We start from the raw sequence: 22,562 nt of genomic DNA, 5'->3' as shown, positions 1-22,562 counted from the left end.
TAAAGGAGGAATAGGCCTCTGTGGGGTAGGCAGCATACAGCAGCCCCCCACCTCCAGCTGCCAACCCGAGTGCTGCGGAAGTGCTTACTCTGGTCCACTGGTGGGTTTTCTCAGTGCTCACTGAGCATATGCCACACAACCGGAGTACGTAACCCTGCAGCAGCCAAGCAGAGGGCACAGCACTGTGCAAATACTCCTGTGAACGTGGGAGGAGCAGCAGAGACCAGCACTAGGTCCATCAGCCCTTGCTGTGTACAGAACCATGCCTGGAAAGATGACAGCTCTGCAGTACTCGTAACCAAGGGCCTATTTACTGAGTAGGCTGGAAGCTCAGCAGGAAAGGTCCCATCACCCAGGGCACTTTGCACCCAGCAGGCTGCCCACCAGCATTTCTGACCCCCCTCCATTTGGCTCTCATAACAGATGGCTAAAGAAAGGGGGTCTGCAAGTGGCTGGCTCAGTGTCAGAACCCAGCACATAAAAATAGATGCAGTGAGTCTGTTCCTGACCGGCATCATCCCATTAAATACGACCAGAAGCATCAAATGGGATCCTGGACAGCAGCAGAGATGGCCCAGCCTCCCGCTGCAAGGGCCACAAACAGACCCGCTCCATACAAGCAGCTTTCAGACCAGGGGGTCCATCCAGGGAAGTTCCACCAGGGGCTGTTGCACGGCGACCATCGAGCTGGAATATGCGGGGTGGTCAGAAGCGAGGCCGCCGCTTTCGGCCAGTGTATCTCGTATCTGCCCTCACTTCCCTGCAGAGCACAGAACAGATCACGCTGTAGGGAGGGATGTGGGCTATAAGCGAATCAGGCCACAGAGCTGGAAAGGCCAGAGCCTCCACCAGGAGAGGGGTCAGCAGAAGCATTAGAACAGGCTTGCAGCAGGACAAAAGGGCTGTGGCCATGCTGCCCAAAGGCAGGTAATGGCTACAGTGAAACTGAATTGCTGATGTCCTTGTTACCATGCCCTGAAACAATGGTGGTAGCCACTGTCTGCATGGGAGATAGAGGCGGCTGGGTTACAGCCCATACAATGCCCGCTACTTGCTCCCTCCCACCCATGGGAACCCGGGCAAAGGGAGGCACCATGGTACGTACTTGCCCTGCCGCCGTCTGCGTTCCTTCTTCTCCAAGACCCAGTCCCGGCTTTTCTTTACAGACTTGCCTTTGGCATTTCTGAACCGTGTTCTACAGAGAAACAGAAATGATGGCACTGATGGGGGTCCACGCAACTAGGATCAGTCACTCCGCTGCCTCTCGAGGGCTCTGGGATTCAGTTCCTAGCACAGGACAGTTCTTGTTCCCATGTGTCAGGGCAGTGAGCACTGGCCAGTTATCCCCAGCCCCTCTCAGGCCAGCCAGGACAATGACAGTCCAGGTGTGGGGGAGGCTGGAAGCTACGGCAGCGAGCAGCGGCATGGGCAAGCAGCACTGGCCGAAGCAGGATGCAGATGCAGGCAAGGAAAATGGTGACAAGTCCTCAGTCAAGGCAACCCCTGCCTCCAGCAGCGGGGCAGGACTGAGTGCTTTCCCCACGTGCTCTGCGGGAGCACAGGCAGGCCATCAGCACCACCGGGGGTAGAATACTCCACGAAAAAGCAGTCAGCCGTCACCTCAGCTCAGAGAGGAATGCACCTGGGTGGGGACTGCGCATCCCAGCATGCAGGGCACTATCAGACTCTAGTCTGACAGCCAATTGGGAACCAGGGGTCTCCATGGACATAACCCCTGATTATAGAGGAAGGCAGCTGCAATCTGGTTTTTTTTAAGCAAGTTGCCAGGATGCTGCCTCGGTAATTAGGAGCCATAAGCTGGGTACTGTTAAGGAGTGGAACAGTGTCAGAGGCAGGAAAACATGGCAGCCAACAGCTCCTGGCAACCACGACGACTATCCTCTGGCTGGTGCTCTCAGTCTCTCCTACCGGCTGCAAGGGGAGCTTTGCCCTGCACCACCACCTAGGGAGGAGACATGCCAACAGCAGAGAAATGCACCATACCCAGAAAGCCCGGCATCACAAGAGACACGGCCAAAGAGCTGAGAAGGAAGGGAATTTAGGGCTACACAGGACAACTTATTGGCACAATTATACCAGTATGACTGCCCATGTGGACATTGTTGTGCCAGTGAATGTCCCCATGCAGACAAGCCCTGGGCTGGCCGGCCTGAACAGTTACCACGCACTGAACTCCAAGAACACTGGGGAGAAAGGACATCTTAAAAATCCAACAGCCCCACTCCACTTCATGCCCAAACGCTCATGACTCAGCCCCACCCCAGAGTTCTCCAGCCAAGATCAGGCTGGATGTTCTACGGTATAAACAAGCAGAACAGACTCCTTCAGGCCATCTTATATGCCATAAAGTAGCTAAATCTTCTGCTACTCCACAGTGGCCTAAACCATGCCAGCCCTGAGCTGGCTGACTGGAAACGTCTGGATATACCTATCTCCTAGAGCTGGAAGGGACCCTGAAAGGTCATCGAGTCCAGCCCCCTGCCTTCACTAGCAGGACCAAGTACTGATTTTGCCCCAGATCCCTAAATGGCCCCCTCAAGGACTGAACTCACAACCCTGGGTTTAGCAGATCAATGCTCAAACCACTGAGCTATCCCTCCCTCCCCCCAGGCCAAGGCAATCTTGAAACTGAGCACCCAGAGCTAGAGCCCTCCCACCGCAGGGTCCTGGCCCTCCAGCTCCCTGACTCCACAGGCCAGCGTCAGTGACACCCCCATCCCCACTAGCCAGGCCCCCAGAGGCAGTCTCTCTCCTGGGGAGGACCTTGGTGAACATGGTACCTTTCATTGATGAACTTGGCCTGCTGGGACTCCTCTCCATCAGCGCACTCAGCACCAAGGGCCTGGAAGCACAAAGTGATGGGCCTCAGTGCCACAAAGCGCAGCACCAGTCACCACTCCCGGACAGAAGGGGAAGGGGGGCTCTGCAAGAGCGAGGACTGGAACGAGGCCCGACTCAGCAAGTCTCAGGGACAGGCTGCGTCATAGGGAAGGAGCAAATTGATCTTCCAGTGCTTGAGGCAAAACCAGGCCAGCCCCGAGCTGGCTCAATGGAAGGTCTGGGACAGGATGAGCCAAGGCTAGGCAAGTGAGCAAGGCAATCCTGGTAATAAGGACACAGGGTTAGCCCCCCTCTCCCATAGTGCTTCTGGGAAGGGACCAGTGCATGACGGGGGGCCACATCAGACTTCAGGCACAAAGGCCATTGGAGCTGCACAATCAGGGATGGCAATCAGCCCCTCTGTGCAGATCCCTTTTCCAAAGGTTTGATTCTGAAGCCCAGGTCGGCCCCCTGGCGGGAGAATGTCACACAGCCTGCTGGAGCCTCTGGCCAGGCTCCCTCTGTTCAGGTTACCTAGCAACCACACCCACCAAAAGAGCATCCCTCAGCAGGAGACCCTGAGCACTCCGCCCCCTGCTCCCTCCCACTTTGTCAGCTGCGCCATCGTCTCTGAGCCGCAGCTCATTACCTTTGGTAACGCACCAGCCGTCCCAACAAAGAGACAGAGGAAGAACCTGAAAGAGTGAGAGAGAGGAGATGAGATTCCTGGGCCTCAGAGTGGGAGTCTGGGACTCTGAACATCCAGAGGCCTAGTCAAGAGCTTCCCACATAGCTTCCAGAAGCCAACTTGAGGCCAGGTGTCCTTCACAGGCCATCTACCTCACAGATCAGTACTAGGGTCTGTAACAGGAACTCCTGCCTCTGTCATGGGGCAGTATTTCCATACGGGGGAGACACACAGACATGTCAGAGAGTCCAGTAAAGTAATACACTACAAGGATGGGCTCATCACAGCACAGGTCACACTCAGTGGCCTCAGCCCAGCAGGAGACAACTCACTTCTTGGCTTTGGTGCTGTTGGGATAATCCACCACCATTCCTCCCGTGAACCCTGCCTTCATGGCCTGCGCAGTGATGAGCTCCAGCTGGAAGAGAGAAAGAGAAAATGCTGTCAGGAACTGTTCGGCCATCACCTGCCTGCCCATGGCTCCTCGAGGCCCCGGCTCTTCACCAGTACCAGTGAACAGACCTCTGGGAAATCTTGCAATCCAAATGCTCAACCCTGTTCTGCTGGGCCCTTAAAGCAGCCCATTTTCACACACCCACCTCAGCTCCCAACACCCCCTGGAAAAACAGCCAAGTTTTGAGCAGGGCTTCTCTGCCTCATCCATCCCTGCATCCCCTCTCCCCGTCAGCCAAAGTCACCTGTTCTGAGTTTTCAGGGTACAACTGCAGGATGGCTCGGGATCCTCGTGCCTAAAGGAAACAAAAATTATTATAAACCCCTGTTCTAGACCAGGCTTTCCCCCCGGCACACAGTCTCCTAGCCCAACATGGCATAATCAGAATTGGGAGTTCTTGTTAATGGTGCATGGACATTACTACCCACTACAGCCAGAATAGCCTGCTGGGGAACGTCACCTGAAAGAGGACATCCTTTCCCTTGACATTCTGGGAGAAGGAAGGGGCGGCTGGCTGGCTGAGAAGGCACCACTTACCAAAACAGAATAAAGGGTTAAGAAAACTCACAGTTCCAGGGTAACTGCACCTGTTTCCCCCCTGAGATCCATCAAGGGCACCCAAAAGCTTCTAGCTCTCTCGGGCAGAGACCCCCGTCTCTCTCCCTCAGCCGGGTTTTTCCAAGCTGCACAGTTCACTGCCTACACCAGGAGTAGACAACCTATGGCACATGTGCCAAAGGCGGCACACAAGCTGATTTTCAGTGACACTCACACTGCCCGGGTCCTGGCCACTGGTCCGGGGGGCTCTGCATTTTAATTTAATTTTAAACGAAGCTTCTTAAACATTTTAAAAACCTTATTTACTTTACATACAACAATAGTTTATTATATATTATAGATTTAGAGAAAGAGACCTTCTAAAAATGTTAAAATGTATGACTGGCACGCAAAACCTTAAATTAGAGTGAATAAATGAAGACTCAGCACCCCACTTCTGAATGGTTGCTGACCCCTGGCCTACACTGTGATATTCCCAGCAAGCCAGATGCCTAAACAGGCCAGCGTCTGCGCTTTACTTTCGCTCCAAAGGCTCTGAACAGCATCTTTACCAGGAGTTACAAGTTACCATGTAGCTCTTTCTAAGCAAGCATTTATTCTGACATTGCAGAGAAAACATATTAAAACAGTACAAGGTTACATACAATCCCACCCACAATACACTTATTACAATAAGGTTTTTCAAGGACATTGCAGGAAATGGCCATATCTGTCACTCACCACTCACCAAGGCAGAATAAAGGGTTGAGAAGAATCGATACAGGCGTTTTGGGGGACTGTGTGTCTTCTTATCAGCGTTACAGAGCCATTGCACTGCAGAAATACTGAAAGAGAATGCGTGACCTAAGTGACACTGAGCCACCAAGCCTCCCATGTGAGCAACCAAAGTCGCATTCTTTAACAAAGACTCAAGTCTTCTACCAGTGCCCTCATACCTATTCTATAGTCCAAGATAGCATGTGACGAACTGTTGCCAAAGACAACTACTGCATTTGCTTCATCAGTGCATTGCCTCCTACTTTTCAGAAGCAAAGGTTTTGTATAAGCCCATTCTAAAGAGATGCTGTCTAGCTCAGGAAGTCACATATTTGATTTGCAAGTCACTTGGTGTACTTATCTGTCAGATCTAGATTCTGCAGAATGCAAGCTTTCATTCACAATTTCTAGTCCTTATGGTTACAAAACCTTCCAGATTTGAGTAGATGTAGTGCAACCATAGACCATTGAAGACAGGAGTGCTGAGAGAGATTTATAGAAATGGTGGGGGTCGCTCTGGAGCCCAGCAATGACACCTCAAGGGCATTCGACAATAACCAGAGTCCATAATTGTGGGTGATGCTGTGTGAGGAAGTGGGAATTTCCTGTAGTATTATGGATCTTATATGTGCCTCAGTTTCCTCCAGCACCTTCCACTGCTATTCAGCGGGGGCTAAAAGGCTAAGTCTGCTCTTGGGGCAGCAGGAGACATGGAATGGGTGGGTGGGAGGTGTCATCTCACTGCCTGGGCACAATGACTTTTAAGGAACTGGCTGGAACCTGCTGAAACCAATCGAGAATCATAGAATATCAGGGTTGGAAGGGACCTCAGGTCATCTAGTCCAACCCCCTGCCCAAAGCAGGACCAATCCCCCACTAAATCATCCTAGCCAGGGCTTTGTCACGCCTGACCTTAAAAACCTCTAAGGAAGGAACTTCCACCACCTCCCTAGGTAACCCATTCCAGTGCTTCATCACCCTCCTAGCGAAAAAGTTTTTTCCAACTTGAGACCATTGCTCCTTATTCTGTAATCTGCTACCACTGAGAACAGTCTAGAATAGATCCATTCTCTTTGGAACCCCTTTCAGGTAGTTGAAAGCAGCTATCAATTCCCCCCCCCCGCCCCCCACTCTTTTTTCTGCAGACTAAACAATCCCAGTTCCCTCAGCCTCTTCTCATAAGAGATGTGCTCCAGCCCCCTAATCATTTTTGTTACCCTCCGCTGGACTCTTTCCAATTTTTCCACATCCTTCTTGTAGTGTGGGGCCCAAAACTGGACACAGTACTACTACAGATGAGGCCTCACCAATGTCGAATAGAGGGGAATGATCACGTCCCTCGATCTGCTGGCAATGCCCCTACTTATACAGCCCAAAATGCCGTTAGCCTTCTTGGCAACAAGGGCACACTGTCAACTCATATCCAGCTTCTCGTCCACTGTAACCCCTAGGTCCTTTTCTGCAGATCTGCTGCCTAGCCATTCGGTCCCTAGTCTGTAACAGCGAATGGGATTCTTTCGTCCTAAGTGCAGGACTCTGCACTTGTCCTTGTTGAACCTCATCAGATTTATTTTGGCCCAATCCTCTAATTTGTCTAGGTCCCTCTGTATCCTATCTCTACCCTCCAGCGTATCTACCACTCTTCCCAGTTTAGTGTCATCTGCAAATTTTCTGAGGGTGCAGTCCACGCCATCCTCCAGATCATTAATGAAGATATTAAACAAAACCGTCCCCAGGACCGACCCTTGGGGCACTCCGCTTGATATTGGCTGCCAACTAGACATGGAACCATTGATCACTACCCGTTGAGCCCGATGATCTAGCCAGCTTTCTAGCCACCTTATAGTCCATTCATCCAGCCCATACTTCTTTAACTTGCTGGCAAGAATACTACGGGAGACCGTATCAAAAACTTTGCTAAAGTCAAGGAATAACACGTCCGCTGCTTTCCGCTCATCCACAGAGCCAGTTATCTCCTCATAGAAGGCAATTAGTTTAGTCAGGCATGACTTGCCCTTAGTGAATCCATGCTGACTGCTCCTGATCACTTTCCTCTCTTGAAAGTGCTTCAGAATTGATTCCTTGAGGACCTGCTCCATGATTTTTCCAGGGACTGAGGTGAGGCTGACTGGCCTGTAGTTCCCCGGATCCTCCTTCCTCCCCTTTTTAAAGATGGACACTACATTAGCCTTTTTCCAGTCATCCAGGACCTCCCCCGATCGCCAGGAGTTTTCAAAGATAATGGCCAATGGCTCTGCAATCACATCCGCCAACTCCTTTAGCACCCTCAGATGCAGCGCATCCGCCCCCATGGACTTGCGCTCATCCAACTTTTCTAAATAGTCCTGAACCACTTCTTTCTCCACAGAGGGCTGGTCACCTCCTCCCCATGCTGTGCTGCACAGTGCAGAAGTCTGGGAGCTGACCCCAAAGAGGCAATGGGAAGCCCCAGTGACCAGACAATTCACACCTAGCGAACAGCCATCAAGAGGAAGTTCCCCCCACCTCCCCCCCACCTCTCAGCAGGGAAACTGAGCAGAGGCCAGCTCCAGAACAAGGGAGTAAGAGGTACCAGGCAGGGAATAAAGAGTAGCTTTTGGGAGAGGCTGGGCTGCTCTCCCTGTGGAGGGGCAAAGGGACCGAGAGCCTAAAATGGAATCTGGAGCAGCTTGGCAGGCGGATTGCTCTGGCCTGACCAGATGCACTATATCTTAACCTTGATTTCTCTGTGCTAACCTAAGGACTCCCGATAATGCGTTCCAGATGACTAATAAACCCTATTCTGCTTTGAAAATGCTGCCTGGTGTCACTGCAAATACCTGCTGAGGTGCAGTAGTCCCTGACCAGTGTAAAAGTGTGACCAGGAGTCCAGCGCAGTCGGACTCACTATGGTGTGAATCACAAGTGCTGGACCCAGGGGCACATCAGAGGCGGTGAGGCTGAGGGCCTGCACTGAAGGAAGACTGGGGCCCTTCGGGGATCTGGCACACCAAAGGGGTTTAAAAGCTGGGGCACAGTACAGATCCTATGGATCTGTGACACGCTGAATATAACAGCAGCATTAACTAGTGAACAGGTTATATACTTGGGCAAACCACCTGTTAGTGTCAGTGGGAGCCCCTCTGTGGCTCAGGGGTTCTGACCCTTCCCATCCCTCCCCAAATGAGCAGCATGCCCATGATCTAGTTTCTTATGTCACACTCAGCACAGGTAGTCAGCACCTTCTGCTAGCCTATGGGCTGGTCCACACTAACCCCCCACTTCGAACTAAGATACGCAACTTCAGCTACGTGAATAACGTAGCTGAAGTCGAAGTATCTTAGTTTGAACTTACCGCGGGTCCACACGCGGCAGGCAGGCTCCCCCGTCGACTCCGCGTACTCCTCTCGCGGAGCAGGAGTACCGGTGTCGACGGTGAGCACTTCCGGGATCGATTTATCGCGTCTAGACAAGATGCGATAAATCGATCCCAGAAGATCGATTGCTTACTGCCGGACCCGGAGATAAGTCTAGACATACCCTTAGTTATCAGTGACCCTCAGCCATTCCTCGATTTTTGGATAAGCCGTTCCCTGTTTTCACAGTCCAGTATTATGAGAGTCAAAGGTAATTTTCCAGCAGCTGCTCCCAAATATGGGAAGAAGCATCCCTAATTCAAAGCCTGTCCAAATTTCAACAACCTGCTATGGCGTGCAAGCTGGTAAGGCCAGCTAACAGGGCCAGGCTTCTGTTGTGTCTTCCTGCTAGGCAGAGCTCTGAGAACTAAGAGAAGAAAGCAAAGAGCAATGTCTTACCTGACACAACCATCAAACATGCCTGGCCTGAAGGGAATCCCCTGCCCCATGTCTGCAAGGATGAGGTCTCCTTCCACCTCTCTCTCCATAGCAACATCTGCACAGCACAAAAGACAAGTCAGGCAGATGGCGACAAATCTTCAGATCAGTACCCAGGGCTGCATTTTATACATTTCTATCCCTCCAATGCACATATGTATTGTCTGCCCACTAGGACATGCCATCAACGAGAATCTGCTTACCCAGCATGGCAGAACTGATGTCCATCCCAACCCAGTGATGTCCCTCTTCAGAGATGTAATCTCCACTCAAACCAGAGCCACAGCTAAAAGCAAAAGAACAGGTTTTAGAAACAGCCCTTTTACTGACTGTGACGGGTTGCATCACAGAAACCCCCGGGAGCTACCACCTGATGTGCCAAGACTACTTCTGCCCCTGCTTTCCTGCCCTGGCAGCTTAGGACTTCAGTGCCCTGCTCGGTTTGAGCCAGACCCGCTAGCCTGCTGCAAACCCAGACCCAGGGTCTGAACCACATCCCCTAACAGCTGTAGGCTTAATTGAAAGCAACTTAAAGGGGGTCTAAAAAACAAATAGATCCATTTAACCCTGTATAAAGGGTAAACTCATAAATTGTTCGCCCTCTAGAACACGGATAGAGAGATATGCACAGCTGCCAGTGAGGTAAAGCAGCATCCTTACAGTTCTACATGGCTCATATGCAGGGTCTTACCCAACATCCAGAAGGAAACATGGCTGATCTTCTGGCAAGCCCAACAGCTCCACGGCCCGCTCTGACATCTGCGACTGGATCTCAATCATTCGAGAGCTGAGGAGAAAGAATCCTCCTTAGAATCATAGAATCTCAAGGTTGGAAGGGAGCTCAGGAGGTCATCTAGTCCAACCCCCTGCTCAAAGCAGGACCAATCCCCAACTAAATCATCCCAGCCAGGGCTTTGTCAAGCCGGGACTTAAAAACCTCTAAGGAAGGAGATTCCACCACCTCCCTAGGTAACCCATTCCAGTGCTTCACCACCCTCCTAGTGAAAATTTTTTTCCTAATATCCAACGTAAACCTCCCCCACTGCAACTTGAGACCATTACCTTTATTCACATGAAAGCAGTAATGAAATATCTAAGTGGCTTCTGCTACCCAGAATAAAGTCACAGCCAAGGTAACTTGTGGCTCAGACCTTAGTTATTCATGAAGACAATGGAGTATTTGGAAGCACAAGGAAAGGCCTAAGATGGGAACTGGCCTTGTGGTGGAAATTTCTGCATTCCTTTGGGGGCCCATGGGCCCTGCATAAACTGGCTTAGGCTTTTTTCAACCACCTGCTCTTTAGTACCATTGGTCAAAACAGCTCTCCACATAATTACGAAGACTGAAGTCAGGCACCCAACTCTGCCTGCTCTACCATTCCTCAGGAGTTAATAGCTAAGAGCACTGCGGCAGATCTTATGCTCACTATGGGGATAGCTGCGCAGTACAAATGGAGAACGCTTGCTGGGAGCAGATTTTAAAAATGTATTAAGATGATGTTAAAAAAATAGTGAAGAGAGTTTGAACATAGAAGTTTCTGGTTATCAGGGAATAACGTACAGATTATCGAGGGTGCAAAGTTTGGCTTTACTACTGCACAGGAGACAGCTCCACACCCATTAATGTCAGCAGAGCAGCTGCACCACAGACCTGCTTGAGATTTTTCACCATGCAATGTAGTTCAGATTGCATTTCTTGGTGCACACTGACACTTTTGGGGGACACAGCAAACGGCACTCCAGATGCTCTGGACATCAGCACAGAGATGGGACAAGACCCATCCTCACCACCTCCACTAGGGACTGGCCATGTGCACCACAGCAAGGGAGCAAGCATACAGGGGAAGCGCCCTTACTTCTGGGAGTATTTCCGGGCCTCAGCCTTATCGTAGAACTGCAAGAAAAACAAACAGCGTGAAACTCGGAGGACGATAGGCTGATGCTCCCCCCGCCATGTCCTCCAGGGCCAACCCCACGGGCCCAGAGACCTCCGCTACTTCCCCCGGGTCAAGCCGCGCCCCCGATCCCCACAGAGCCCCGCCCCACTCCCCGGGGCAGCCCCTCACGGGCCCAGGACCCCCAGGACCCAGCCCCCCAGTCCCCCGCTCCCCGGGGCCCAGAGACCCCCCTCCCAGGGCCTCGCCCCCACCCAAGCCTAGCGACGCAGCGGACCGGGCCCTGCCTTAGGGGTCCCGGACTCACCAGCTCCGGGGGCCCGCGATGCTCAGGCCTCCGACCGCTCCCCGCCATGCTTGCACTTTGACGTCATCCCCCCGAGCCGCGGCGCAATGGGCGCAGCTCCTATTGGTCGAGGCAGCCGTCCGTCCGCGCGACCTTCTTCACTCCATTGGCCGGGACCTTTTGCTACCCCGCCCTCACAGGGAGCGCTCCCATTGGCCGCGCCGTGCCGGCACCCCCGGAAGTCGGGTCGAGGTGAGCGGTACCGGCAGCGGGTGCGGACCGCCCCGAGGCCGCAGGCCGCAGGCCGCGCCCGGCAGGCATGGCGCCGGCTCCCGCTCCCGCCGCTCGGGGCTGGCCCCGCGCCCTCCTGGGCCGCGTCCTGCCCGCCCGGCCCTACGGCCGCAGCGCCGCCGGCGGGGGCCCGGCCCGGGCCGCGGGGCTGTACGAGCTGCTGGGCGTGTCGGCCAGCGCCACGCAGGCGCAGATCAAGGCGGCCTATTACGAGCAGAGCTTCCGCTGCCACCCGGACCGCAACGCGGGCAGCGAGGAGGCGGCCGCGCGCTTCACCGCGCTGCACCAGGCCTACGCCGTGCTGGGCAGCGCCGCCCTGCGCCGCAAGTACGACCGGGGCGCGCTGAGCCGCGAGGAGCTGAGCTCGGCCGGGAGGCCCTCGGCCCGCGCGCCCGGCCAGCGCAGCGCGGCCGCCCGCCGCCCCCCCGGCGCGCCCGTCTTCGACTTCGACGCCTTCTACCGCGCCCACTACGGCGAGCAGCTGGAGCGGCAGCAGCTGCTCCGCGAGCGGCGCCAGCAGCGCAAGCGGCAGCAGGAGGAGGCGGCCAGGAGGTGGCAGGGGGAGAGGCTGATGGAGTTCTCGGTCTCCGTGTTCCTGTTCTCCGCCCTGGTGCTGCTGTTCGGCATGAGGTGAAGCCCCGGAGCTCCCCGACCTGCCGGAAAGCGGCCTGGCTAAATGCGCCGCACCCCCGGACTTGGCCCAAGGGTTTGGCTGTGCCGACGGACAGGCCCACACGGGGAAGGGGAGCTGCGGAGATCTCTACGATTCGGTCGTTAACGAGCCTCGTGCTTTTGCAAGGACGCCTTAGGGCAGCTGAAATGCCATTAAAATATCTTCACAAATCGGTTTGAGATCCGAATTCCTTCACTGCATATATGGGCAAATATAATTACCCTTCCAAATCAGAAGTCTCCTCTGACACTTGCCTGCCGAGAGCAGAATTCAGGGAGCTGCCCTTCACCTGCCAGAGTTGGCAATGTTTCTACCACTCACCGCGGGGGAAAGAATGCAGCTTTCTGCTGGGTTTTAGGTGTTAATAGAATTCTCTTCCCTGAACTCTAGTCCTAATGGGTATAAAATGCATTTCAGTTCACCTTTGAGGCTCAAATCCTGCAGTCTCGTCCAAAGGGAGTCCTCTGGACCTGCTCGCTTCAGGTATGTCTACACTTAAAATGCTAAAGTGACACAGCTGTGCCATTTTAGCCCTTCAGTGTAGATACTACGTACACCGACAGGAGGGATTCTCCCATCGGTGTAGTAATCTGCCTCCCCGAGAGGCATTAGCTAGGCTGATGAAATAATTCTTGTCAACCTAGCACTGCCTACACTGGGGTTAAATTGGTATAACTATGTCTCAGGGGTGTGGGGTTTTCACAGCCCTGAGAGGTAGCTATACTGATGTAAATTCCTAGTGGAGAGCAGGCCAAAAATCAGATTGTAGGGTGAGCCTAACTAGGCAAAGATTGGGTCCTCCCTATTTTTTGCACTTTATGAATGAGTAGATTGTATTCTTACTGGTGCTGAAGAGTAGTTTGGTATGGGTCTTGCGTTATCACGAACTGACAGATGCTATCTCCACAATGTATAGGCGGCTCATTGCTCTTACCACCTCACTGAGCTGGGCTTGCTGCCTTTGTTATTGGTTCCCCTGCCTCTCTTGGACACCTGCCTGACTTCTAGTACGCTTGGCACCAAAGGTTTTTGGATTCATTAGAACAGCTCAGGATGGTGGTAGCAAATATTCTGTCTTGTGGTGTGAGGCCACCTGCCTGGGTCTACAAGTAGAGAAGGGTTCTTGTCTCTCCCCACTTCTTAGGGTCTTCCATAAATACTGCTCTATGTTTAAGCTGTGGGGAGCCTGCCCTGTCTAGGGCTGATGTACTTGGCTCCAACCTATCTTCCCAGAGGGCTTCATAACTTGGAAGCGTAGCATTCTGGGTACTGAACTTCATTGTGTCCTGATCCGTGTGTCCTGTGTGTAAGAGGTGTTCAGACAAATAGGGATATTATATTTATATGTAACGAAATGTTGAGGTGGTTTAAGACTGAGAATGTTGCAGTGGAAGTGACCACCTTCCCTCTGCAGGTGAGGGTTTTACTTGTGTTTCACTTGACTTTGCCACGCAGTATGGAGTGAATGAAATCCATAGCTGAAAATGGATATCCCAAGGTAGCTGTTGGTGTGCCAAGGATTTCACTTTCTTACTTTCTCATTTGCATTGGATCCACTGTGCTTGGCTCATAGCCTTGAGCACTGAATCCCAGCACTCTGCCTCTCACTGCAGGAAATTTTCATTTTCCTGTAAATAGGGAAATGCATAGAACAGATCCCTGAAACAACCACAGAATCCAGAGATGTTTTCTGTATGATCAGAGGAATGTTTGCCCCATGGGGGTGTGTTCTGCTGCAAGGAGTGTTGTGGGGCCGGAGGGGGGAGTTCTAGGTCCCAGCATTGTTATCTTATAAGGAGGTGCTAGGAGTCTGGGATAGAGGCCTGGATTAGATTCCATGCAGTGAGAGAGGTTTGAAGTGCTGGGACTTCCAGTCCTACTTCTATTAATGCTCCTTCTCAACTGAGGCTGCTCTAGCTGCATCTGGACTGCAGTGTGGACTTGACACTGTTGTATTTCAGGCCAAGTCTGATTAGGATTTGGCCTTCGAATTTGACAACTCTTCCAGTCATAGCATCTGGAAGAGGGCAAGTCAGAGGAGGAGGAATACCATGGAAATGTGATGGAGAAGTAGGTTGCTCCTCCCTCTGATCGCCAGTGCAAAGACTTACGGGCTTCTCATGCAGTCCTGCTCAGGGCCCTTTGAGTTGGCACTTCTGTTATGTCTGCGGAATGCCCAGTATCTGGGGGTCTTGGGTCTTCCCCTGCACGCAGACTCATGCACTGTTGTGAGCTCTGCTGCTGGGCTGTACCATGGCTCTGGTACCGTGCAGAGAGGATCTTTCACACTGGGAGGATCCTGCAAAGAACATTTTTGTTCCTAATTCATTTAATGTTACCATCTTCAAATGGAGTAGGAATAAACCTGCGCAACTATGCCAGACATGTGCACTGCTCCTGGCACACTTAGGGTGGAAGAGGGGCCAGCTTCTTCCACCGAAGTAGGCACCACTATGAATTGCATATACGCTTGGTAGATGGCTGGGTCTGATTCAGAGGTGGAATATACTGAGACAAATCACTGTATTAACCCATGTGCTCTAAGAATGTGCCTTAGAATGCGGACTTGTAAAAGGAAAATGCAGCTGTTGCTGATACTTCACTAGGTGTCCCCCGATGGGGGCCAAGAACATTAAAGTTGGACATATCATGTGCATATGAAAGCCTGTGTCTCTTCCTTTGGCATAGTGAGACAGCCCCTGCCCTGAAGAGTTACAGTTCAAGAAAAGGGAAATTGTAGGGACAGGCAAAGCAGATTTGTTATGAACAGTCAATGTAAGAGTCATTTAGCCCAGCTGGCCATCGTTAACTGGCTGATTGCTTATAGGTGTCCCAGCAGAGAGAGGTCTGCAGGAGGGGTTTGAAGAAGTGTTTTCATGGATTAGATCCCTGAATAAGGTGTAAGATGGAGAAAGGCGGCATGGAGAGGATTGTGGGAGAAGCTAGCAAGCTGGTGTTGGTGGAAGGGGGGTGTAACAGGAGAGGACAAGTTGGATGGTGCAGAGTTGTGGAGAGACTTGAAGGCAAGGGTAAATGCCATAAGGAGAGGACCTAGCAAAGCCTGCAGTGAGTATGCTCTGGAACAGGGACAGATATTTCCCCTGCTGGTATTTGAGGGTTCACTGGGTTCTCCCTGCCATTAAAAGCTTCCACGAGCATGTGTCCTGGTGCTCTCACCAGCTGATGGAACTGGCAGCAGTGCTGTCAATCTGATCCCCAGCAAGAAAGTGCTGTGCTCACTAAACTGGTCCTAGCAGCTTTCTATCCCCATTGCTTCACGTCACTGTCCCCAGGGAAAGGTGCATCCTGTTTGCAGTTCATAGATTTGAAGGCCCCAAAAGACCATTGTGATTGTCTGACCTCCTGTGCCAGAGAACTTCCCCCAAATCACTCCTAGATCAGAGCTTTTAAGAAAAACATCCAATCACAATTTAAAAATCGCCAGTGAGGGAGAATCTGCCATGACCCTGAGTAAGTTGTTCCAATAGTTAATTACCCTCACTGTTAAAAATGTAGACCATGTATCCAGTCTGAATTTGTCAAGCTTCCACTTCCAGCCATTGAATATCACTATAAGACAGGTTTTCTAATCCTGTAATCATTCTTGTGGATCTTCTCTGAACCTTCTCCAGTTTACCAATATCTTTGATTTCTGGCTACCAGAACTGGACAGTTTTCCAGCAGGGGGTTGCACCTGTGCCAAATACAGAGATAAAATAACCTCCCCACTACTCCTCAAGATTCCCTGTTTACTCATCTTGGGATCCCATTAGCCTCTTTGGGTCAGAGTCACTCCTTCCCAGGATAGAGCCCCGATCATGTAAATCTGGCCTATATTCTTTGCTCTTAGATATGTATGTTTATATTTAGCTGTATTAAAATGCATAGTTTGCTTGCATCTGGCTTACCAAATGATCCAGATGGCTCTGAATCAGTGACCTGTACTCTTAATTATTTACCACGCCCCCAATTTGTCATCTGATGACTTTATCAGTGGTAAGTTTGTTTTCTTCTAGGTAATTGATAAAAATGTTAAATAGCACAGCCCAAGAATTAACCATTGTGGGATCCCATTAGAAAAACACCTGTTTGATTGCCCGTTTTACCATTTTGAAACCTGTTAGCCAGCTTTTAATCCGCTTAATGTGTGTGGTGGTAATTTGCTGTTCTAGTTTTTTAGTCAAAATGTGCAGTAACAAGTCAAATACCTTACAGAAGTCTAAACTTATGATGTCAACACTATCACATTCAGTTAAACTTGTAATCTCGTCAAAAAAAACCCCAAGTTTGTGTGACAGGATCTATTATCCATAAACCCATGTTGATTGACATTAATTATATTACCCTCCTTTAATTTTTATTAATTGAGTCCCATATCAGCTGCTCCATTATCTTGCCTGGGATCAATTAGAGACTGACAGGCCTATAATTACCTGAGTCTTCCAATTTACCCTTTTGAAATATTGGCACAACATTCGCTTTTTTCCAGTCTTCTGGAACTTCCCCAGTGTTCTAAGACTTATTGAAAATCAACATCAGCAGCCCAGCAAGCTGCTCAAATAGCTCTTTTAAAATTCTTGGATGGACCTGCTGATGTAAAAATCTCTAACTTTAGTAGTTGCTGTTGAACATCCTCCTTTGATACTAGTGGAATGAGACTACATCTGTGTCTTTCTCAAATACTGAACAGAAATATTTAGTTAACACTTCTGCCTTTTCTGCATCATTGCTGATAATTCTTCTATTTCCATGTAGTAATGGATCAATACCATTGTTAGGATTTTTTTGGTTCTTTAAAACCTTCCTCCTCCCAGCTGATTTGGCTTTGTGAAATTGGCCCTTTTAAAGCAGGGCTTTGGAGCGGAGCAGCTCCGGAGCAGTGGAGCTGCAGGTTTTTAGCTGGGGCGGAGTTGGACCACAGCTCCAAAGCCCTGTTTTAAAGCACCAAGTGTATATATATATATTACAGGTCTGGACTCTTTTCTGTTTGCACATTACAAATGTGATCAAGTCATGATCACTTATACTTAAACTACCATTAATTTTTAGTTCTGTGATCAGTTCTTTTCCATCTGTAAGGACGAGATCTAATAGAATTCCCTTGTGTTGGATGCAACAGTTTGTTAGAAAATTGTCATCTCGAATGTTTAGAAATGTCAAGGATGTACTCCAAGTATTAGCAGCATGAGCCCTCCAGTATATGGCACTCAATTTGAAATCCCTCAGGATCAAGTGGCTTTTCTTCCCCTACCCATTACAGATAGGTGTGTAAATCCTGTTCTCGTGTGATTTTTAGTGTCTGTAGCAGACACCAGCTAGTACAGGGGTGGGCAAACTTTTTGGCCCGATGGCCACGTTGCAAAACTGTATGGAGGGCCGCGTAGGGAAGGCTGTGCCTCCCCAAGCAGCCTGGCCCCCGCTCCCTATCCGTCCCCTCCCACTTCCCACCACCTGATCGTCCCCCTCAGAACCTCTGACCCATCCAAAACCCCCCCCCGCTCCTTGTCCCCTGACCGCCCCCTCCTGGGAACCCCCACCCCTAACTGCCCCCCGGAACCCCACCCCTTATCTAACCCCCCTCCTCCCAGTCCCCTGACTGCTCTGACCCCTATCCATACCCCTGCCCCTTGACAGGCCCCTCGATACCCCATGCCTATTCAACCACCCCTGTTCCCTGACCCCTATCCACACCCCTGCCCCCTAACAGGCCCCCTGGGACTCCCACGCTTATCCAATCACCTCCCCGACCCCCAGAACCTCCGCCCCATCCAACTGCCCCCTGTCTTCTGACTGCCCCCTGGGACCCCCCGGCCCCCTTACCCATGCCACATAGAACAGCATGTCTGGCAGCTGCACTGCCTGGCGGGAGCCAGACATGCTGCCGCTCTGTTCGGCAGGAGCGCGCAAACCCCACCACCCAGAGCGCTGCCCAGAGCCACGGTGGCGTGGCGGGGGCTAGGGAGCTCAAGGGCTGGGCAGGATGGTCCCGCAGGCCATAGTTTGCCCACCTCTGAGCTAGTACTTTATTTGTAAGCATTCAAGATCACTTCCTTCTGAGTTATCAGTGGCTCGGAAACGGTGCCATTTTGGACAGTGCCTCTTTCCCACCCACTCTTTTTGCTTACTCAATCCTTCCTACGTAAGTTATAATCATTGATTTTAACATTCCAATCAGGCAAATAAGCCCACCAGATTTTAGTAATACCAACTAGATCAAATGTATGCTCTTAAAGAGCACTTTGAATTCCCTTTGTTTGTTAACATTGTTGTATAGGCAATTCATTTTTTTTTTCTGCGTGTTCTTTGGTTCCTTAATTAATTTTTTCCCCCACATCTCAACTTTGTGCTAAATGAGTGCCCATTTCTTACCTCTTTTTACCTTCCCCTTTTGCTCCTAGTTTAATGCCCTCCTGGCTAACCAGCTTGTCCCTAAGGAGATTGGTCCATCTTCTAAGAGAAGAGGAGGCCTTCATTGCAGTAGAAGCTGAACCAATGTTCCACAAAATCAAAGCCTTCCACCCTACACCACTAACCTAGCCAGCAGTTCACTTCCAAAGTTTTCTGCCTTCTATCCTCCTCCACTTGTAGGAAGGAATGATCTTAGGGAAGGTCACTTTGAACATTCTTCAATATGGTTCCAAGTTCCCTGTTATCTGTCAGATATCCCTGTCATGCTGTGTGGAGTGGCTCACTGAGTGCCAACCTCACTCAGGGCAGACTGTCAGAAAGCAGAGCAGACACCCCAACTGGTGATGCGTTCTATAATTAGATTTCACCAACCCAGGAACAAGTCTGAACTCCTAAAGCACTATTACAGCCTTACCATGGAGCATTCCCCATGGGCATTCCAGTCTCTTGTCACCCAGGCAGGCTGGATTAGGTGATAGACGAATATTGTTGTGATTATTAGTGTAAAATGACATGTTACTCCCAGTCCCAAAGGACCAGTCACTTACCCCAGGTCAGCTGTAGTCCGATCTCAAACCAAAGACGATGCCTGTAGCCAATCCTGTAATTAACTAAAGATTTATTAACTAAGAAAAGAAATGGAGTTATTTACCAGGTTAAAACAGGAAACACACACACACGAGTTAGTCGTAGATTTAAAAAGGTAATATAAGCTTCTGTAGTAATCATCTCTGTGTTCTTTAGGGCTGACCAGTCCAAGCAGCGTGGGGATCTCTTGCTTATGTGTAGGAATCTTTGCCCCTCAGAGCCCAGAGAACATAAAAGATCCAGTTTCTTCTTGTCAGGGATTTTTATCCCCTTCACCACAGAATCCAAGCTGATGGCATGAGTTCACAGGCAGGCTGCCTCTTCCTGCAGGGAGAGAGCAATGCAATCAACAAGGTCTGTGACTTCGATGCTACACAATGCCTCATTTACCTTCAGCGGGCCATCTGATGTGCAGGATGAGCATGCTACCTTAATGCCGTTTCTGTTTGGTGAGTTACACGGTTAGAGGTTTACAATGCAAACTTTCAATGTCCTACCATGGGCTACAGAGGTTCTAAGTATGATCAGTACGTGCAGCATCCTACAAGCATTCGGTAAAGTCTGAACACATTCTTATATCTGTGTTAACTACACTAACCCACAGGTGAGCTGGACTGGTTTCCAGCTGTACGTTTGTCACTGTTCAGCAAGGCCCTGGGCCTTTGGCAAGTGCTGGCACCTGGTCTGCCAGCATCACAATCCCATAACATACTGTGGTTAGTGACTATATGAACAGTCACCAATGGCTCTTTTCCCATCGACTTCAGAAGCCTAGCCAGTCTTAGAGTGATGTCGCAGGTCTTGGCTTCAGAAAGGTAGCATGCCACCTGTTGTCTGCCTGTTCCTTGCAGAATCTTCTTCTGAGTATTGAATCCCCAACAAGAATCCTCTGTTTTCTCTTCCTTGAATGGTTTGAGAACTCTGTGTGGGCAAGCTTGCTTTTTCCTACAGGGTGGCAAGGCTGCCATCCTCAGGTGTAGCCCATGCATCTCTCCACTCCCTTGGACCAGCTAGATCTTGAGAGGTATCTTCCATAGTTTCCATGCTGAGAACCTGGTATCGATTGGAAACTCCTAGGTGTGTGGAATTCCTCCAGGTTGTCTTCTCCCGGGTGGCCACAGCCTGCCCAGCACCTCATCTCCAGACAAATAGAATGCTACTGTGACACCTTACCACTGGTGGGTAAATATCTTCATTATACATATAGGGAAACTGAGGCATAGCAAGGTGATAGGACTAACACACAGATCATATGGAGCCAGGAATAGAGTCCTGTATTTCGGCTTTAACCACAAGGCCTTCCTCTGAAGGACATGGGAAGTGCCCGTAATAATTTGTGAATACTACATGTTCTATGGCATGAACTCCCTCAGGAACTAAGGACCCCCCACCCTCCACTCTAAGTGCAAGGTGCATTTCTTTGTCCTGTTTTCTCTAACATGAACATATAGCAACCACCCCACCACCACCACCAAACACGACAGTTCATGTCTCCACCTGGGGAGGCGATGAGAGACCAGCACATGACAGATGTTAGTCACGTTACTTAATACATGACTGGAAGGCACTCAGGTACAACGGTGATGAGCGCAGGATAAGAACCTGAATAGAAGAGAATTTTCTTTCTCTCTCTCTCTGTTACTGTATTGTTTTGTTTGCACTGTGATTACGAGGGGTTTATTCCAGAAGGAGCTGACTGCACGTACACAGGAAAGTGGACAATAGCCTCAGACAGCCCCATTCACCAATATTTGAAGGACAGTGCGGGTGTCCTCTTTGAAGTTTCACCTCCAGCTGTGCTGAGTTCGTCTGGCCCATGATTGCAGGGGGGAGTATCCAGGTGGGAAAAACTGGAACCAAGAACATTGGGGTGAATAAAAGCACAGCCCTGAAAAACAGAGCGGGAGGCAGGGATTGCTGGGGAGCAGATGGAACCCCAGCCCTCAGAGGCAGGGATGTCTGGGATAATCTTAGGCCTATCTAAGCCTGTAGGTAACACAGATATGGGCGTAGAACTGTTAGTGTGTTGAAACTTTCATCTCTTGTTCTGCTTTGTTTTGGTGTTGAGATTAAATGCTATGTTGTTCTGGAAGGGCCGGTGCAGGGCTCTGATTCACTATTGGTTGCAGCTCCTTGAAGGAAAGACGGGCAGGATGCAAACCCAGTGATCAAGGTTGGCACACAGGGAGCTGCGTCCTGAGGCCCCTGTCCGAGAGTGGGAGAATCACAGGATTCTCACCTGAAAGAGGTGGAGGGGCAGGGCTTGTCACCTGAAGAGATGTTCTCAGAGGCGAGAGCAGGGGTGCAGCTATATCTGTAACCGGGACACCTCTTTCCACACATGCTCCAATGATCTAATCCAGAGTGAGATGCAGGATTATGTGCATCATTGTTCTGCCAGGCGGCAGGGGACTGCACGGGGCAGGCCTGTTCCATAGGGCAAGTCTGGTGCAGTCTGGCAGAAGGTGGGAGACCAACCTATGTAGAGCAAGGACTGCCTGGTCCAACGCCGGAGTATAACAACAAATGGTTTTGGTGTTGAGCTGCTGTTTCTCAGTTGTCCTGAAGATGGAGCCCTTATCCCTCCTGCTGGAGCCTGATGGTGTGTGAAACAGAAGTGGAGATCCTTGCTTCAGTTCCTTCCAGGAGCTGCAGGGGGCCTCCTTCCTGCTTGTGCAAGCAACCCTGGGATGGGGAGAAGACCCAGCGCGATACCATTAGACCTGGATTCAGCCCTACTCAGAGCCATGCAGCAGGCTTCCTTGCTCTGCTTCTTTCCCTTGAGTGCTCTGTGGGGGAGCAGTGTTCCCCATGCCTCTCACTTTAGGGGAGTAGGTGTTATACTGCAGTGTTGAGAGGCGGGACTGGGGCACCCACCCAGCATTTGGCCATATCATGGGCAGTTGGGCTTCTCACATACCCGTTGCTACAAGGCGCTGGGAAGGGATTGGAAGAGGGAGAGGAAATGGCCCCAAAGCCCCAGAGCTAATCCAGCAAGGGAGTGTCCCACCCTCTGCCTCTCCAGCTGGCAGCCTGGGCTTGTCCTTGAGTTCTGGGCTGGATTGTGGCGGTTGTCATACTGCCACTGGCAGGAATCCTGCTGAAAGCCAAGTGGGCCTGAGCTCCTGGAGAAACTGGGGCCAGCCACTCTGCAAATTTCTTACTGCAGCCCCAGCCTGTGCTCCACCAGCTGTCTGTCCTGTCCACTCCCCGGCTCAGCAGCACCTCCTGGAAGTGCCAAGCAGAGACACCTCCCCACTGATATCAACCCCCCATCCCTTCACCATGAGC

At 50.9% G+C, this 22,562-nt stretch overlaps 2 protein-coding genes across 4 annotated transcripts; one reads left to right on the top strand and one right to left on the bottom strand.

Moving 5' to 3' along the window:
• Positions 1 to 289: 289 nt before the first annotated feature.
• BUD23 (BUD23 rRNA methyltransferase and ribosome maturation factor) lies at positions 290 to 11,546 on the bottom strand. 3 transcript variants are annotated; one of them, XM_034752670.1, is made up of 12 exons: positions 11,333 to 11,546; positions 10,987 to 11,024; positions 9,822 to 9,917; positions 9,334 to 9,416; positions 9,092 to 9,188; positions 5,269 to 5,365; positions 4,228 to 4,278; positions 3,862 to 3,947; positions 3,491 to 3,536; positions 2,802 to 2,863; positions 1,106 to 1,195; positions 290 to 760 (listed from the first exon to the last, which is right to left on the bottom strand). In XM_034752670.1, the coding sequence occupies exons 1-12, from the start codon at positions 11,378 to 11,380 to the stop codon at positions 706 to 708; spliced, it is 849 nt and encodes a 282-aa protein (XP_034608561.1). In that variant the 5' UTR covers positions 11,381 to 11,546; the 3' UTR covers positions 290 to 705. The 3 variants fall into 3 exon arrangements, with proteins under 3 accessions (XP_034608561.1, XP_034608562.1, XP_034608563.1); XM_034752671.1 differs by lacking the exons at positions 10,987 to 11,024; positions 11,333 to 11,546 and adding an exon at positions 10,692 to 10,972; XM_034752672.1 differs by lacking the exons at positions 10,987 to 11,024; positions 11,333 to 11,546 and adding an exon at positions 10,782 to 10,972.
• Positions 11,547 to 11,630: 84 nt separating this feature from the next.
• DNAJC30 (DnaJ heat shock protein family (Hsp40) member C30) lies at positions 11,631 to 12,448 on the top strand. Its single transcript, XM_034752906.1, has one exon. It carries the CDS (start codon positions 11,631 to 11,633, stop codon positions 12,234 to 12,236), a length of 606 nt encoding a protein of 201 aa, XP_034608797.1. The 3' UTR covers positions 12,237 to 12,448.
• The last annotated feature ends 10,114 nt before the right edge of the window (positions 12,449 to 22,562 follow it).

Source organism: Trachemys scripta, chromosome 18 (assembly GCF_013100865.1).
Source record: "Trachemys scripta elegans isolate TJP31775 chromosome 18, CAS_Tse_1.0, whole genome shotgun sequence".
Classification (NCBI taxonomy): Eukaryota; Metazoa; Chordata; order Testudines; family Emydidae; genus Trachemys; species Trachemys scripta.
The sequence above is the reverse complement of the archived record's forward strand: the minus strand, read 5'-3'. Positions and strand labels throughout refer to the sequence as shown.

Bases quoted from the DNA above. Each gene is read 5' to 3' on its own strand.
- BUD23 (XM_034752670.1), bottom strand. From the start codon at position 11,380: ATGGCGGGGAGCGGTCGGAGGCCTGAGCATCGCGGGCCCCCGGAGCTG. The intron at 11,025-11,332 runs GTGAGTCCGGGA...TTTTTCTTGCAG, and splicing joins ATCGCGGGCCCCCGGAGCTG to TTCTACGATAAGGCTGAGGC. The intron at 1,196-2,801 runs GTACCATGTTCA...GTTTCTCTGTAG, and splicing joins GCCAAGTTCATCAATGAAAG to AACACGGTTCAGAAATGCCA.
- DNAJC30 (XM_034752906.1), top strand. From the start codon at position 11,631: ATGGCGCCGGCTCCCGCTCCCGCCGCTCGGGGCTGGCCCCGCGCCCTC.